Genomic DNA, 19,578 nt, shown 5'->3' with positions numbered 1-19,578 from the left:
CTATTTTAGGTGCTTATATCTACATTAAACATCGATCACCCCTTAGGGTTCCAAAAATTGCACCCATACCAAACTATGATAAATTCGGCGGTGCGGGTAAATGTGTCTTATGATCGTCAGCACTCTGCTCTCAGGTGACCTTCATTGAACAGATACTGCCCAAGACAAGAACGGTTGAGTTCTAAATGTTTAACAGAATATTATATAATATGATTCTTTACAAACTTAGTGGTAGAAAATTCAACTGTTTCACAACTTTAATATTTGAAGTATATATTTTAATTGTATATCTTTAAATTTATTATACTATTTTGAGCAAAAAATTTTGTATGAGTAATTATTTACATCCGCTGCAAGTTTCCACCCAGAAAAACGTGCACAATAGCAAAATTTCTTTCAATTGTAAAAAGTTAAAATTTAAATATCAAATATAATACCTTCTTTCCCGAGTTTGAAAATGCTTAAATGAGCAACCAAAGATAAATGAAGAGTGTTTTACGACAAAAACCTAAATTTATAAATTAATAACTTGGAAGTGGAGCATGAAATCAGTAGTATCTTTATTAAAAAAAGCAGTAGGAAATTCAGAAGAAACTTCACTATTTTAGTTATAAATTACACCAGTAGATGGCGCTGCAAGCGGCCTGTTTTTAAATAGATTATGCATTTTCATTACATTTACAGTGTTAGCCAAAATTGTGGACACGAAAATCGTTATATTTTCTAACTTTGTATGTTTATAGAAAATGTTGCATTTCACAAAATGCAAGCTCTTGCATATCATTTTAAAGAGAATTTAATTCTGATTTCAATACAAACATTTGCAATACAAAAAATTATTCTTATTTTAATCTGAATAACAAACACAGTGATGAAGTGGATTGTAATTTCTAACTTTAATAACAAATTACTGTTTTTGTTCTGGGAACCAATAAAATGTTAATAACTGCTAGCAGAAGCTGTATAAAGTTGGAACAAGTCATTATTGGGATATTTTTTTTTTTTAACCTTGGGCTACGCCTACTTTAATAAGTTTGATGTCTGAAAGATTGTTGTTAAAGCGAACACAAAAGAATCTGTAATGATAATTACAGATTCTTTAATTTAAATAGGAATCTGTAATTTAAATAGGAGATAATAATTTTGATAATGTAAGGAGGAATATTATAAATAATTAGCTTGTAAATAAAGCCTTTTTACCAAACTCTGCCAAAGGCTTTCTGAATATCTAGAAAAACAGCGGCGCACTTTTGATTGTTGGCAAAACCCTTTTCGATATATTTAACTACTCTAACAAGTTGATGGGTCATCGAGAGGGTATTTTTAAAACGATGTTTTTTTCCAACCGATTGAAACAAAAATTTGAAACAAGATTACTTTTGCAGTCACAAAATCCCCTATCCAATTTGACATATACAAGTCACTAACTATTTTTGAACTACCTATGTCGTTCTATATTTCTTAAAATATAGAACCACAGACAGTCAAACCTTTGTTGGTGTTGTCTCAAACTTTTATAGATGTCTACAACATAGATGTCAAATCTATGTAGGGAATCTTATCCATCTCGCTCTCTTCGTTTTGTAGTTGTGTTAATTTATATTCGAACAGCTGTACAGACGGACTTCTTCAGAACAGATTTTAATCGAAATTTGATAGAAATCTGTAAATTTGGTGAAAATTATCCTATACCAAATTTCAGCACACTTGCTCAAAGCGTTTTTGAGTTCTTTGTCGCAAACAGACAGATGAATAATTTCTAAAAATGCGTTGTTCGAATTCGAAAGGTCTGAAAAGTGGAGATTTGTCAAAATTTAGAGTTTTTTAACAATTACTGTACTTTCTCTGTACTACGTATAAAACAAGTTGAAAACAATAATTTTTATGCGATGACTCTTTTAGAAATGAATGGCCGGAAACACCAAAGTTGACTTAGTATTTGAATAATTAAAATTTGGAGAGAGGGTGAGAGGGAACTGCGAAATGCACAACTTCAGTACTATAATATATTTGAGCCAAATTTAGTATTCTAACTTTTACAATCTGTTCTGTAGATCGCCAACAGACACACTCATTCATCTTTATTTCTATTTAAGATATTCTGACTTTCTAATACACGCACTTTGACAAATTAATGATAAGGTATAGTCGTCATTCATTTGTCTACGACCTTATCAAATAAAGGGGGAAAAATAAATCGGTATATAAGATGGTGGCTAATTAGATCCTTAACCTCCTTTGGCATTAATTATATCTTTATATTGATAACAAGGATTAATATTCCATTTTTGTGGAAAAAAAAACCATAAATTAAATAAAAATTCATAAGGTTTGTGAATCATTCTTTATCAGCAAAGTTTTTTTTTTCATTGATAAGGATTCGATTAGAGCTTTATATATAAAGCATGTTGTCGTAAATATTACAGAATTATGGAATTAATAATAAAAATATTTTAAAAGCTTGCCGAAATGATCTTCTTACACTTATCATTTTAGAAAATATCATGCTTCATGTTTATTTCATTTCTTATGGAAAATCGCATTTTTCTAGGTTTAGTTTACAGTAAGAGTACAGTAAGAGTTTACATTCAACCAGCTACAATCCTTTCAGTAAGACCACGGCATGCGCAGGGACAGTACAGTAGCAAGTACTTGTCCCATCAAGGACAATTGTCCTACTTGCTATTGGTGGTTCTTTCAGAGCATGCGTAAATTTACAGGAATCTTATAACTGGTTGTGCTTTTAATTCCAGCTTTTTTGAACGTCATGGCAACACATTGTTAAAAGATAATTTTCCCAGGCACTCATAACATACTCGTACAGATTACATTTAATTTTTATTTTGTGCTGAACAAATTGTTGAAAAATATGCTTCAATTATTTTTTAAAAAATTCTTTAAAATTAAAAATTAAATATATATGTTAAAAATTGGCATCATTGAAAACATAATTTTTTTTAATTTTAAAATTATGTAAAAATCAATTTTGTACTATAATATATTTGGATGTTATTACGGTAAAATGCCAAAATTTCGCTTAATTTTTATCGATGAGAATTTCAATTAAAATTTCGAAAAAATCACTCCGAGCCACACAATCCCATCTTCATTTTAAATGTGCCAGGTTTGGTTTCACCTGGTCAAACGATCTAACTTGTAGAGCGCCAACACACATACATGCATAATGTGCATTGCACATATTCATCTTTATCCAGATTAGGGATGACGAATTTTTTACGAGCGGAAATGACGTAACCAATATCATAAAGTCACAAATACCAGTGATCAATACTTTTCAATGAGGGGTGTGATTCAAATCCTTGATACGATTGTGGTGATGTTCATGTAGAGTGCGGTATAAAGCATTTTATCGCTATTAGGAAATTAACTCTTTATTTCACTAATAACCATCGGAACATCATTGCTTAGCGCACTTGTACATAGAACGGGGATTTTCCCGGGCGAAGTATTAACATAAATTGTATTAAGGAAAGTAGATAGACAGCGCTTTAGATGGCATGAATGAAAGGTGGCGCTACAATCACTACACGATCTTACTGGTAATATTTCGATTACAGGTTTTGAATGACGATAGAAAGTAACAATGGATAAGATATCACTGAAATTAACCGGAGCGGTGACTTCACCAGAAAGTAACAATCGATACGATCTGTCCAATGGAAGCTCTCGAACAAACAAAACAGAATAGGACAAATCTGTGAATGGATTGAAAAGTGAATGGACCGGTTATTGGAATTATCGTATTATGAAATTTATCGGAGCAGTGACTTCACTGGAAAGTGTGAAGTCGCCGCTCCACTTCATGAGAGTAATCTTGACTTTCCGATATATGCATTTGATGATGCACTATTCCATACAAATCCTTTTTTATTGCTTGTGACTTCACTTTGCATATATTCCGTTTACTGCTGGCGCCATCTATTGGTAGAATATAAAACTAAAGTAAACAATTTAAAGAAAGGACATATATTTAATTCAAATTTTTCAGAAAATGGTTTATTCCAATAAAGAAATTAAATAAATAGTTTTGAAAAAAATCAAATTGTAAATCAAGTAAGCTAAAATGGATAAATTAATTCAATCACACGTTACTTAAATTAGTAAATTAAATATTAATTACAATTAATACATTTTATATTTAATATTAATAATTTTTAATTAATTTAATAATATGATTGAAATAACAGATATTTGGAACAAATATTTAAAAATAACAATAGCAAAATTATTTGTTATTCAAAAAATCGTAGATTATGCATCTCTAATCCAGATAGCGCATCCTCTTTCACAATATTGTGCGATATTATATCACCTAATATTCAACAATATTACACAATATTACGAATATTGTTTAATATCATACAATATATATATATATATATATATATATATATATGTGTGTGTGTGTGTGTGTGTGTGTGTGTGTGTGTGTGCTACTAGAGTGTTAAAAGTAAATATGAATCATGGCCTTACGATATGCACATTTATGCACAACACTATTTAAGTAGGAGGCAGGAGTTTATAAATGTTTCAATAATTTCATAAGGCAGGAGTTTATAAATGTTTCAATAATAATATTTTTTAGTCGCCCTGTGTGCGCCCCCTTCAGCTAAGTGGATCTAGACAGCTATCTAGTAGAAATTTCGGCGTTGAATATTACTCGTCTCTCATTTTGATCTCCGATTCAACAAACTATTATGAAACCTGCTTAGTTTATTGTTTATTACCAGTTTGATCCATCTTTCTTTTTCAACCATTATTATTGGGTATCATGCAAGTATAAAATAGTGTGTATGCTTAAAACCTATCATTTTTAAATGATCTTCTGATGTTTCTTAATATTTAGACATATTAATTCTACAAATAACCCCTCAACTGTTTGTGCTTTTATTATATTAATTAATTAGATGTCATCTTCCGTTTTTTTTGCCGACGTACTGATTTCAATTTAGAATTCATGGAATACTTTGATGAAATTCGTTTGAACTAATTGCTCCCAAATAATATCCCCGCTCCAAAGTACTATGGAATTTCAGCTCAGTTCAGTAATATTAAGAGAGTTGTATTTAGCAGAAAAATGCCAGGTAGCAATTTTTATTGCTCCGAAAAGTAAATATGTGCTGGTTTTTTATTTTTATTTTTTAATTTTCCCGAAAAATTCATCATCTACATTTCCATACTATTCTGTAGATAATAACAATAAAAAAAAAATCACAACAATGCCTGAGAGGAACCGAGTAAACAGTTTATAAAATTGTATTAAGTTAAAAGTTTGTAAGATTGTTTTAAATCTTAAATTGTATTAAGAGAGTTTGAAATAATTTATCATCTTTTAAAAAAATGCTTTTAAATTAATTTTATTTACATGGAAGAAATGGAAACTGACTTTCTTGAAAGTGACTCACCATTAAATATTTTCTCTAAGTTGGGCATCTTTATTCCTTACAAATGGCTTATTTAGAGATCAAAACCAATAACAAAATACCTGGCTTTGAAGATTTAGGTTGGAAAAAGAAAGTTTCCACATTTATTTGCTTAAGGATTGTTTATAGGGCTTAATACGGCTCTGCAATTATGCATTCGGGAACCAGTTCAAGACATCCTGGAAGACCTACAGTTATCTTCAATCGAAGAATTTTTTATAAAGCTAGCCACTAACTATTTTGAAAAACTAGACAGTAACAGCAACTAAGCGATTAGTGAAATCCCAGTCTATGATCCAAAAAGTAACAGGAATAGAAGATCCAGCAGCTTTTCTATAACTGACCCACTACCGCACCTCGTCAACATGATTGTCATCCGCTAATGGCCAATGCATTAATCAGGACTTAACATTTCACCTCAAAGTAAACGAGAAAAGACCTTTTCAGGCTGTTTTTTTTTCCGTTTAAAAAGTTATTGTTTTTGTGTAAGGCCACCGAGCCTAGGAGCTTCCCTATAACCCCACACATCATTGTTGTTTCAAATCGTATATGCATATATGATTCAATGGTGAAGGCATTTCAGATAGCCTTTTTAAGTATTTATTCTTATTAAAAATTACATGAAACTATGTGCATTATTTATAGTAAAATAATTATCATGGATACAAATATGAGACTATTTCAAAGACTTCCTTTTCGTTGCCTGCTCAAGTATGTTTAACTTAAGACGCTAAACAGCGCCATCTGGAGGAAGAAACATCGGTAACATAATTGTAATGCTGCATTTTTTTAAAAGTAGTTATTGTATTCTAAGAAGTCTAGTGTAGTTGCAACTGGTTTTATTTTAAAAGGAAAATACTTAGCCACAATTGAGTGATGAGCATAAAGTCAAGAAGTTAATATTCCATTGTATACATGAGACAAATTCTGACCAAAAGATCTTATGCAACTATTTTTACTATTTACTATTTCAACTATTTTTACACAACAATTTGAAATATAACTTTATCATAATATGAAATAAAAACTTTGCAAGTACTTTTGAAAGTTATAAAGTACAAAAAAATCCTCAATCATAAATTCATTCAAGTTGACAAAAAAAAAAAAAAAAAAAAAGTAAAAGAAGAAAAACATTATTGAAAAATGATGAAATTAAATCACATTGTTTAATGTTTTATTGTTTAGTAAAAAAATTGTAACATATTGTGTCTAAAATCAATATAGGAAAGATATTAAAAAGAGAAAAAAAGAAATGCACGAAATTAAAACTGGTATCACCATAAAACTGATATTTTGAATTTTAAAAAGTGTTTAAAAATTATTTTTAAGGGATTATTATAATTATTTTTAAGCTCCTAAAGCTGTTCAGGTTAATTAACAGAAAGACAGAGGAGTTTTCAAATTTGATGACTTTTTAATCAGTTAAACATCTAATTAAAATTTTAAACTCTTTTTGAGAGCATTTATTATCAAGAAGTAACAACGTCTCGAATTAGGTAGTTTTAGATCTAACGGTCTGCTATGTAGAAAATGTATAACTGACTTGCAAAAGCATCCCGCAGTTTGCCGAAAATCATTCTCCTGTTAAAAAATTTCATGTTACTTAACCTTTTATTCTTAAATATGGACGATGAAAGTTTGGTTTCATTTATGTTGCTATTTCCTTCTAAGGGTGTAAAGAATAGGTTTAATTTTAGCAATGTTGTAATAAAATTGTTCAAATTAACATTCGTACAAAAAAAAAAAAAAAAAAAAAAGAGTAGGCTTGAGTTGTTTGAAAAAAATCTTCATATATTCCATCACTGTTCATAAAAGTAAATAAATAAATTTATTTCAGTCAATTCTTTTTTCTGTATTTACTTTCAAACATTTAATTTATTTTCCGATATTTGTTTTTTTTATTGCTTTTTATGTTTTTTTTATTTGTCCTTTTTCCTCACAAATTAAACCTTTCGCATCGACACATAACTGCTTTCATTCTTTCAAATAATACCACTTTAAAAAAAAAAATACGCGAAAATGATACTACGCATAATAATGTAAAGACATTTTGAACATCAAAAGACATACTTGACACATCAAAAATATTTGTTTTTGTACGATAATATTTTAAGTACTTCACACCCCTCCAAAAGTGAGATACTCCCGTCGTCCCTGGTATTAGGATAAAATCAACAGACGAAAGAAAAGACACTTTTTTTTTCAGCATAATCTTTAATGAAATATCGAGAAAAATAAGTACAGTTCTTGCATACAGTACGTGATACAAGAAAAAGAAGAAACGCGACACAAAAATGTACTTTGACTTAGCAGCATAGAGTATACAACTATGGGAAATCATTGTCTACGAGAAAGTGTTAAGACGGAATCGCTTTATTGCTTTGACCTTCATGAAGGTTGAATTGCCAAGGTGCAAGCTAACTCACAATGTAGCCTTCTTTTTAGACCTCAATCGTAATATACAAACACTGAATAGAAAAGCAGTCCCAATATTTCAGGAATATGTATTCATACGTTGTGGTGACAATTGATTAAAAACGAATGTAGTCAGGTGTGCCAGGTTTTTTTTCTTTTGAAAATACATTTGAGTGGGAAAAAAATTTGTTCCGCTTCTTATTTAATTTTAGATATTATAATTAAATTATGAGTCTCAGAATGTTAAAGGAACTGTTGTTATAATTTTATTCTTAATCGCTTTTTGCGAGCGATAAATAATCTCGCAGAATTACTAATTTATATTTCAATTTGAATAAGATGCCAATGATTTTTGCAGGGGAAAAATTTATTACAATACTTCCATTAAAAAAAAAAAGAACTGATTTTTTTATGACAAGACTGTCTAAATTATAAAAATTTATAAAAACACACATAAAAATTAATTCTGTAATAGTTTTGTGAAAATAAGAAAATTTCCCATCACTTAGTAAAATTATTTTAAAATCCCTCTCCGGCTCCTTTCATGGATATAAAGACTGAAAATTCATTTTGTAATAAAAGTTTCAGACTAAAGCAAGTAAAAATTAATTGCCGATATTGAAATGTAAGGAACTCATTGGAATACAGAATTATGAAATAAAAGGACTGCTTTTAGGCGACATTCTTTTATTTGTCCTAGCAAAGTTATGCATTAAAAAAAACATTTTTGAATATTTAAGAATTTTATAGAGTACAAATGGAATTAAAATGAAAAGCTATCATTTGAACACAATTATACACTCTGGAAAAAATACAGCTCTATAAAATCTGGTTTCTTGGAATCAATTAGTGATATTACAGATTTGAATTAAAAATATCAATCATTTACAAATTTTAGGTTTTAGAGAGTTTTAAAAAGTACAGTTAAATTTATTTGTAATAGAAAAACATTTGCTAGAAACATTAATGTATATTTTCAAAACTGTACAAGAATAAGCATTTTCGTCGACAAAATTTCAAAATATAAAATCCTCTAAAATGGATATATTTAGTAAAATGTTATACAGCTTTTATTTCAAGTGAATGACAATTTTACAATTTATGCAAGTGCTGTAAAAATTTTTTATGAATATTATATATAAAAACAACAAAAGAAAAAAATTGATCAGACTGCAAGCTTTCAACATCATCAAAACCAGAGAAACAACATACTTCATAAAACTGGTACTAAACCTTCTGCTGGATGGCTTGTACTACAAAATGGCAGTCACTATGCAAGACACTAGTTTGAAAAAATACAAGAAAACCACTACATTTACCGAAATCAAAACTACCAACTACTTATTCTTAGTAAGATAAGAGCATATAACCTGAAACAGTAAGTTATGCTTTTGGAGCTTCATAATTAATTAGTGAGATTCAAATATTCTCATAATCTGACTAGAGTCATTGTAAATATTTTTATTGCTTGAAATAAGGCATAAATAGTGGCTCAGCTGTGATTTTTGTGTTCATTTCCTGGCAAATTGCAAGGGTACATAAACTTTTAAATAAATTTAAAGAAAAAAAAACCATTAATGTATCAAGAAATGTGAAACAAAAAAATTACAAAACAACTTTACTTGCCTTTTTTCATGAACAAAATCATTGATAATAACAATAAAATCTATAAAAAATTTAGTTTATTTTGAACAGATAATGTTGCAAGAATTCTTAATATCAAATTGCTTATTGATGATCTTAGATAAAACCTAATTTTAATAAATGGTTATAATGTATTAAATAGATGCTTGCATCAAAATATGCGATACTTTTTTTGAAGTCCCACCCAGAATAGACCACTATCACTGTCATTATTTGGCTATACCACAGAATTCTTTAGTTATACAATTTTAAATGACAAGGCAGGAAGGAAAATAAAGTTAAAAAAAAAATTGTAAGAGAAAACTTAACATATGATGGAAAGGCATCTAACTTTAAGCATCAAGCAGATAACTTTTTATGTTTATATATAGTAGGCAATGAGTTTGAGAAATTTAAAGAAGCCAAAATACAAAAGTGAGACCTGATGTCCATAAAACATGATCACTGAATAATTAATCCAATACAAATTTACAAAAACATGCTTATTTGCAAAAATATTAAATATTTGATTCAAATACTTTCCAAAATGAATAGATATCAAATTCAAGAAGTAGGCAAATAGAACATTAGACAGAACTGACTTATTATAAATAAAATGGTTTCCTATGAAAGAAATTAATCATCAATTATAAAAAAAATTAAAAAAAATGGACCTAAAGTATGAAAATCTTGGTTAAAAAACAACAGCAGATAAAGTATAAATAAAGTCGATATAGCTTTAAAAAGGAATTTAAAATCAGAAAATAGAAATTTAGTAATAATAACCACACACATATCAATTTTAAAAGGTGTAAATAAAATATCAGTTCTCAATTAAAACCACAACAAAATCCGCAAAAAAAGTCCAATCTGAATCTCAGAAGCTCTTTTTCCCTTTAAACAGAATGATTTGAAATATATCTACAGATTACTTATAACATTTCTCAAAATTTCAATTACAAAATAACTAATTTGAAATTGTTCTTATTTGATAAAAATGAGATAACAAGCTAAAAAACTGGGTCTTCAAAATAACAGAAAGAATAATAACAAAAATAATTATGAATAAACAAAGAATACTATTGTATTGCCATTTTGTAAAGAGGAATATCAAGGATTATATCAGAAGGAATTTATGACCTTTAATATGGAAAAATTTGAACATTCATTTATGAAATAATAATTGGAATAAGAATTTATTTCGAGATAATGAAAGTTAGTGGACAGAGGATTTCAGAAATAATTCTACCGTGCAGTGAAATCTGTCAAGAAAAATATCTCTTCCATGTATAGATTGTTCTATCAAGAAATTATGATTTATAGTAGAATAACAAGAAAATACGACTTTAGAATGGATTGTTTATCTAAAAGGCAAGTATTTTGAAGATGTTACAGGTACTATGCTAAAGGACGGAGTTGCTCGTTATTATTTCATTCCTATGCTTAGTTTATGCTATCAAATGTTAGGAGGTCCAACAGTTAGGAAAGTTATTGTGGCAAATCTGCATTATTTCAATCAAAAATAAAATTTTACTATTATAAAATTTAATTTATAATTAGTTTTGTATTGCACCTCAGCTTCTAAGAAAAGAACCCTTTAAAAATGAGGTATATCTAACTAATGCACAGTTCAAGACACATTTATCAGCAATTAATCAGAATATTAAATACTTTTGAATCGCTTTAAAATCACAAAGTCTTTTCATCACTTTTTTCTTTTACATCACTCAGTATAAATGGAATGGCGAAACAACCATCTTCACAACTAAATCCCAGGGTGTCTATGAAGTCCAAAGAGAAGTAGTCTGTAAACTTTATTTTTTAAGTATTCTTTAGATAGTTAGACAGTTTTTAAAATTGTTCATGAAATAAAAATAATTATAAAAATTCAGTTAATAAAGATATTATTGAGATTATTTGATCTTTAATTTGCTATAAAACTGGTAAAAAAAAGTAAGTAAGAGATTATATGTCAATTTCAAAAAAATTATCATATGCTTTTTAACTACAAGCTTTTGTCTACAAGTTCCTTGTAAAATTCCTTAAACAGTTCAGTGCCACAAAATATGTATGTTGAAAAATTTTACTATATATACATTCAATTTTTTGTCTACTTATTAGAGTTCTAAGTTTAAATCAATAAAACAAATTTATGATTTCAATGTAAAGCTGGAAATGAAAAAGCTCAGATTAATGATAAGTTTTGCAATTAAGTTTGTTATTAATTGTCTATAATTCTAAAAAAAAAACTTTTTTTTTTAAAATTATCTATTGCTTGTATAATCCAATATGGGAGTTTTAATTCATTGAGCACTGAGTTTTGGGAGTTTTCATTCAGTGAAAAAAAATCATTACTTGATTTGACATACAGTACTTCTGTGGTTGGTAGACACCCTGAATACATTTTTAAACAAAATTTCACAAAGCAATTCATCAATGCATGATGAAAAAATATATAAATGAATAAAAATTTGTATAAACATTGATACAAACACATTCTTTGGTCGCTTCCTTAAATGTACTACTCGAAATTACAAACATTTGGAAGTTGTAATTAGTTTTGTTCACTACATAGATATAACAAAATAAAAGAAAAACGAAACATTCACAAAATTAAAAATCTTGATTATATAGATCACATAAACGAGTAACATAACAATACATATAATATAAGATCATCATTCATTATTTACAAATAACAACCCAAACAATACCTACTATACAAATCATAAATGAACAAATTCATTCAAAGTTGTTTGGAATTGGATCAACTGATATGTACAACACACGCACTTCTGCTATACACATTTAAAGTCACATGACCCAAAATGGTTGGCACTTCAAATCCAAGGACAAGAATTGATTTTCAAGTAAGTGTAAACAAAGAGATTAAAATGAAACTTATTCATTGATTAAAAGAAATTATCTATCACCTGCCTCTTTCGTTAAGGCAACAGTTGATTGAAAGTATAATTTAACTACCACAACTTTAATATAACTGAGCAAAAATTGGTAGTTTTCATAAAACATCTTGCTTCCATTTGATATGTTTCATTTGTAAATTAAATTTGTGAAGGAGAAAAGGACCACCAGGGAAACTTTTTTGTTAAAATAAAATAAAATTTATGACTATTTTGATCAACTGGATATTATTATTATTATTAATAAAATCAGTAAATAAATTTCCAAACTGATAAACAATTTATAAAATTCACAATTTAATTTATAATTTTATTACCTTATTTTCAAGTGGTATCTGCTAAATAAAATATGCAATTCAATATTAATTCCAGTTCTTTCTATTTCTATACTATTTTTAATGCAATCGATTTTCAAAATGATGAGTTATTTATTTACAAACTGAGTGGGTATCAAAGCCATAATTTTACTATAATTTAATATTTTTAATTTTTTCTTTTTACTTATTTCAATTAAATCATTTAATTTTTCATTACTGTATTATGAATTTCAGCTTATTATTATAAAATTATCCATCTTACTATGCATTAATACAGATTTTTTTTTGTGTGTAAAAAGAAATAAAATTTTAATTGTAATATAATTTATGGGGATAAAGACCTTTGTAATATTATTAAGAATAAAGACCTTCAATGTCTTAATGAACAATGTAAGCAATTCTACAAGAAAATGCAGTCAATAAAAATAATGGATAATGCTATGGAAGATAAAACATATATGAGATTGAAGTTGAACATTGTACTGATTTTATCACAAATGAGTATAAAAAAGTTACCATGAAAATTTGATATTATAATATTCAGAATCTATAACTTTAAGAATTAATGTTCTTTGTCTTTGGATTTGGAGGCACCAGTGTACAAGTACCAGGGAAATGACTGTAACTGAGCAAAATTATGAAGATACACAAATACTTTTTTAGAATTCCACATAAAAATTTGTATATGATGATAAAAGATATTAATTTTCTTCAAAAACCATTTTTGTAAACATGTTTATTCATTTTCTTTTTAAAAATTCATTAAAATCAATGTGAATGATAAAATTTTTTAAAACAGTGATAACAGTACAATAAATTTAATTTACAATTATTGTGGCTGAATGTGAAAAAAATTCTGTAAAGAACCAGTATAAATGATTTAAACAAATATAAAATATTGAGCCAATAGTGTGGTATACAATAGGTATACTGAAATCATCTCTTAAAAAAAAATCGGAACAGAGATTCCAACAACCTATTTGACAGATCATTCCTATACATTTTGTTCAAAACTTACAGATGTATACAATTACATAATAAAACATAAATAAGGAACATAACAATAATAAACCTATGCAACAATAATAATAACAAACTCTACTAATCCTACAAACTTTTTACTACTTATTTCAATACAACTAATATATATATATATATAACAACAAATGTTTCTTAACAAATGTAGATGAGTATACTTCCCGACATTCACAATTAAAATTTTAGGCTGTTCATTTCTTTCTCAGTATATTATTTTCCCTTTCCAAAATTCTTCTGACAATTCATACAAAATGGTTTATCAGAATGAAACTAAGGAAAATAACATAAAAATTACTATCATTGTGCCTATATATTTAAACACATACATTTTTTTTTTTAAAAAAAGGGGGAAAGGAAGTAAAATCAATATACTAATTTAGATTAAATTACAGTTTTTAATTGTAACATTTCATTTGCAATAGACATTTGAATTAATTTAATATTTTGAAAGAAAACTGAAGGGAAAAATATATATGATATAAAAGTGACTTTCAGAAAAATAAATAACTCTAAAAAAGATCAAGACTCTCAAAGGTATAAATTATAGAACTGTTCATGACTTCTGTAAATATTGCAATACTTTGTTCCAAAATCCATGCCACTGGCACCTGTTAATAAAGATGTTTTAAGGTTATCTTACGTTTCTTTCCAAAAATGTATTATACAAATGCAAACTCTTTTATTTGCATGTCACCACCTCCTGCAGCAATTTAATGTTCCACAATATATCCTTCTAAGCTAGAAGCCATTCTTATTAATGGAATTCAATTTTACATCTTCAATATGTGCGATGGTAGTAGTATTCCCTACTCCCGGCTGAGATCTACGTGCAAAATGAAACAATAAATTTTAGTTTCTAAAACTCAAAAGAAAATATAATACATGCAAAAAAAGGGGAAATAAATAAATAAATCCTTCAACTACAGATTGTGAAAGAAAAAAAAAAGATTTATAAAATGTTTTAAAATATCACTAACAGTAAATGTTTTTCAACAAATACTTGATGGACTAAATCACTAACAATAGCTATTGATTAACATTTTGCTTTTGTTTAATACCATGATTCACAAATTAACAACATGTGCTCTATTACAGCTTTATCTTAAGGAATTCTGTAAAATAGAATTTTCATTGATCAAACTTGGAATAAAATTAGAATGAGAATGTATAAAATTTAATAATCATTTTATTCTCTATTAAGCTTCATAAAATTAAAAATTATTTCAATTTATCAATAAATGAATTTTTTTTTTTTAAAAAAAGGCTGCAATTAAAATATATTTACTTTTTCTTATAATTTAAAGGTCATTTATCATGTGTGAAGTTTAATAGGTAGAAAAGCAATACAATAAACAAAAAAATTAATTTACCATTTATTATTTTTTGAATACTTATTTTCATATTCAAAGGGACTCAAAGATAGCAAAGCATTATTTTATCAAGCTAAAATTAGGCTGCAATTCTTTAATTTTTTTAAATCACAATTTTATATAGAAATAAACATGCAGAAAAAATACTGTAGACTTGATAGCAAATATTTGAATTTTAGTCTAGGAAACATCTCAATATATGGTGCAAAAATATTTTTAACTTCAGTAATTATTTTTTGTAATTAAAATTCTTTAATAACTAATATGACATAAAATGTTTTTAAAAAAAAGCAAATTGTTTGTTTTAAGATCTGGGATAGTCCAAAATGGACAATAAGATTTTGATTCATTTTTTTACCAGAATTTTATGCTATTATCCAAAACTATTTAATAACTAAACAAAATAAAAGAGAAATAATACAACATGCAATGAATTAATAAAAACTGTTAGATATGCATTTACAAAAAAAGATTAATTATTTGTAATATTTCATTAACATAATTAATAATAAACACAGACAAATTCTTAAAAAAAAGATTAAGTGATTACTAGCAGTTGAAGGATTTCAAAATCATTAACAATTAAAATAAATAACATAAAAATTATAAGTCATGCACATGCTCACAAAAGAAATGTAATCATGCAGAACTTTTAATGAAAGGGAGAACAAAATAGAAAAACAAAAAGAAAGCTGATTTGTTTTTTAGGTAGACAGAGAAAGGGGAAAAACAATAAAGCAATACACATTTTGATAGCAATTCGAAGCTTTAAATGATAAAAATTTAAGATCACAATGCAGCATCACATTATAATAAACAGGTTAGTATAAACGACAAAGCAATATATATATAAAATATAACAAAGCACAGCAATAACAAAAATGCAAACCAAGAGGAATTTTTTGCCAACACAATTTCAGCATTCCGAGCAGAATCTATTCTACTTTTCTTTTCCAATTTTTCATGTAGGCTGTAAGAATGACACTATAAAAAGGTTACTGTGGTAAAGAGATTACAAAATGACATCTCCAGTAAAATATGAAAAAATGCGGATGAAGGCATCCAAATAATTGGAACAAATTATAAATTTTGGATAAAAATGTCTGGTTTAAATGTGAATCAATCCCATTTCAACAAACATTTTTTTTTTTTTTTTTTTTTAATTTTCCACAATCACAGTTTAAATAACAAGACAATTTTATTTTATCCTTAAATTTTAAAGGGATGTTTGGAAATAAATAAAATTTTGATATTGGAAAAAAAAAACTTTTATTTACAATAATTGCTATACTGTAAGTATAGCAATTATTAATTAATTCTTCCTTCAGAAAGTGTCTGTCAATCAAAAGCACACCATTCATGTATTTAACAATAATTCTAAATCATCATTTTTTAAATTTAATTTAATAGGCTGAAAATAAGCATTCCCCAATAAAATAACTAATATATGCTACCAATGGAGGTAATATTTATAAAGGTAAAATAATAAAATGGTGGCAATAAAGGAATTTCTGTTTAATTTTAAATGCTGGGTGAATTATTATTGTAACATAAAAATGCAGGAAGTCAAAATATTATTTGGCACTATCTTTTTAATAAAATAAAAATTTGCTAATTTTTTAAAAAAAATCTAGCATATTGCTTTTTAATTCCTAACAAAATTTTAATTTTTTTTAAAAATTAAAATAATTGTAATCATTTTAAGGAACCGAATGAATCCAAATTAATCCCACTGAAAATATAGAACATTAAAATGCTTCTCTGATTTAAAAAAGAAAAAAATTAACACTAAATTTCTCAAAATATTAAATCACACAGTCATGAAGGAATATAAATTTAACAAAAATTATTTATTTCTACCGAAAGCATTTCACGCTAAAAATTAATTTTACAACTGTAAAATTACATACCTTTTCTCATGGAAAAGCATCTGCTTTCTATTATCATTTAACAGTTGACAAATAATAAGCAACTCAATCACATGACGATTTTTATTGAATTTTTCTATTTACAAAGGAAATCACAAAATAACTAGGAGTACAAAACGTTTATGAATTCAAAATAAATAAATATTAATTTAATACCTATTAAAAATAAAGAAAAAAAAATCATAAAAAAGTAAAAATAACTTTTTTAACTTAGTAAAATCTCAACACTTCATTTTTAAAAGTGTTTCAAATACTGCTAAAAAAAAATCTTCTTCTGAAAGTCCTATTCATGAGATCAAAATATATTTTCAAATGTATCACCAGAACTCAAAGTTCTTGCATAGTTCGTTTGATTCAGGAAAGTGCAAATAAGTATCTGCACAAGTAACATGATTAGACTCTCTAAGTAACAAACAACTCATATTCTGATCCAAATTATTTACAGCCATTAATAACCAATAGGTATTAAAAATAAAAGAGTTCTTGCATTAAACAAAATTTTAAACAGTACAGAAATATTCTTTCGTTGATATTATCAGGTAACAACAAAACTTTTAACAATATTTAAGATTATTTAGAGGACATCCCAAATTATACATCACACGGACAGAACATGAACAATTAAACTGGTAGGAATATTAATGGCATATTCGATGGATAGTAAAGGGTGAAAATGTGACAAACATTAATGCTTATGAAATATTTCACAAACACTGCCAACAGAATCTTATAAATGATGCATAAACATTCATTTTTAAGGTTTCAAATAAGCAGAGTTTAGCAGATATTAAATAAGACACAGTAAAACGTAGATAAAAATTTCAGCAACTCAAATGAGCAGCTGGTTTATACACAATAAGATTTTTAATTAAAAAAAAGACAATAACATATCACAGTAAAAGGAGGAAATAAATTAACTATACAGAAACAGAAGCACATATAAGAGAAACATGTCACATTTTTTTGTCAAACAATAAGAAAGAACACATAATTCATGTTAGTCACAAAGCACACTTAAATCAAAAGCGATGACAGGCATTCCAGAATATACACTAATGACAAACAGGCACAACATTAATATGAACATGTATCAGCCAAACATCTTCAAGCCTCACAGCAATTGTTAGAAAAAAAAATCGCAAAAAAGTAATAATACAAAATTATTATTTAAAGCACCATGTCAAATTGCATGACATTTCTTCCAAAATCTGTAGATCAAAAGTTACAAATTTTAATTTAACTGGAATATTGTATTAAACACATAAGATGAACATTATAATTTTAGTGCATTGCCAGAAGATGAGATTAATAAAAAAAGTTCACTTTCCACTAGATTTTCACACTACACCAGCTGATGTTTGACCCTTTTGATTTGATTAACATAAGGTCTGAGTGAAAGACATGTTTTAATAGAAATGGGTCTCAAATCTGTAACCTGTCTGAAAGGCTGAAACTCTACAATGCTACAATGGATCTTTAAAATACCAATTATTGAAATTTAGAATGGCAATAAATATTTTTTTGACTACAAATCAGAATTAATATTTGGGTTAAAATTTAAACTATTAGGCAAAATTCATGTTTGAATTAATACACAGATTCAGGAAGAACTATCACACACAAATCCAGCCATATTAAGAGATTTTAATCTTTATGCAAGCAATTTCACATAGAATATGATTTGTCAGGCAGCTACAATATAAAGATTTCAACAATATATTCTTATTTTTAAATATACGACTTTAACACAATTGCTTGACTTCAAACAATTGTTCTTATAAGAGAGGTACGACAAGTATTTACTGGATACATTAAAATAAAATGACATCTAAGCACCTCTCACACATTTGCTGCAAAATTTCAGCTCTGGTAAAAAACATTGCAAAATAAACTTGTTTCGTTTTTCATCTTCATTGATTGTTCTTCAAACTTCAACAAGCACTTTTTTTCCCTCAAGGAAAAAGTTTTCTTAATGGGTAACTATAGCAAAAGCAAATGAATGCCAAAAAAAGTACTCTGAGCAAAAAAAACAAAAAAAAACAAGTACATAACTATCTAAAACACACTGACTAGATTTATAGTGAAATAAACATGCACAATTGTTCATTTTAAGATTAAATGTTGTGAAATAAGGTTTTGCTTGAGTTATGTATTATCTTATAAACAGCATTAAACAGGCATTTCCTGATATCACTTTAAAGTGCGTTTGCAGAATATATAATAATCTAACTTTTTAAAATCATAAGTAACTAAAATGTCAACAAAACTTGAAAACTACAATTTATAAGAAATAAAAAAAAAATTTTGTATAGTATTTTATAAAATATTATATAACTTCTCAATTCCTTGCTTTAAAAATATTATTCTGATTTCTTTTTATCTGATTACTTTCTGTTTGATATAGAAAAATATGATTTAAATTACTTTCTTAATTTTAGAGGCACATACAGCAGTGTAGTTTAGCTTTAAAATTCTTCAAATGTTCAACAAATCTTATTCTCTGTATTAAGGCAAGATGTTTG

At 27.0% G+C, this 19,578-nt stretch overlaps 1 protein-coding gene and 1 non-coding gene across 4 annotated transcripts in view; both read right to left on the bottom strand.

Moving 5' to 3' along the window:
* Window positions 1–46: 46 nt before the first annotated feature.
* Window positions 47–175, bottom strand: LOC129957983 (U4atac minor spliceosomal RNA). The gene has a single exon (XR_008783080.1). It is a non-coding gene; the product is annotated as a U4atac minor spliceosomal RNA (small nuclear RNA).
* A 7,463-nt stretch (window positions 176–7,638) lies between these two features.
* LOC129957062 (proton myo-inositol cotransporter-like) overlaps window positions 7,639–19,578 on the bottom strand; it is a 112,660-nt gene continuing 100,720 nt past the window's right edge. For 2 of the 3 annotated variants that reach the window (XR_008782730.1, XM_056069198.1), the window contains one exon: window positions 7,639–14,581. Coding sequence is in view for 1 of the 3 variants with exons in the window: in XM_056069198.1 (XP_055925173.1) it covers window positions 14,497–14,581 (85 nt within the window). In the remaining 2 variants the exon portion in view is untranslated. Of the gene's footprint in view, window positions 14,582–16,971; window positions 17,133–19,578 lie in introns of those variants that run through there. The other variant, XR_008782731.1, reaches the window with a different exon arrangement.

This window comes from Argiope bruennichi, chromosome 11, assembly GCF_947563725.1.
Source record: "Argiope bruennichi chromosome 11, qqArgBrue1.1, whole genome shotgun sequence".
Taxonomy (NCBI): Eukaryota; Metazoa; Arthropoda; class Arachnida; order Araneae; family Araneidae; genus Argiope; species Argiope bruennichi.
This window is presented reverse-complemented; position numbering and strand designations above follow the sequence as displayed.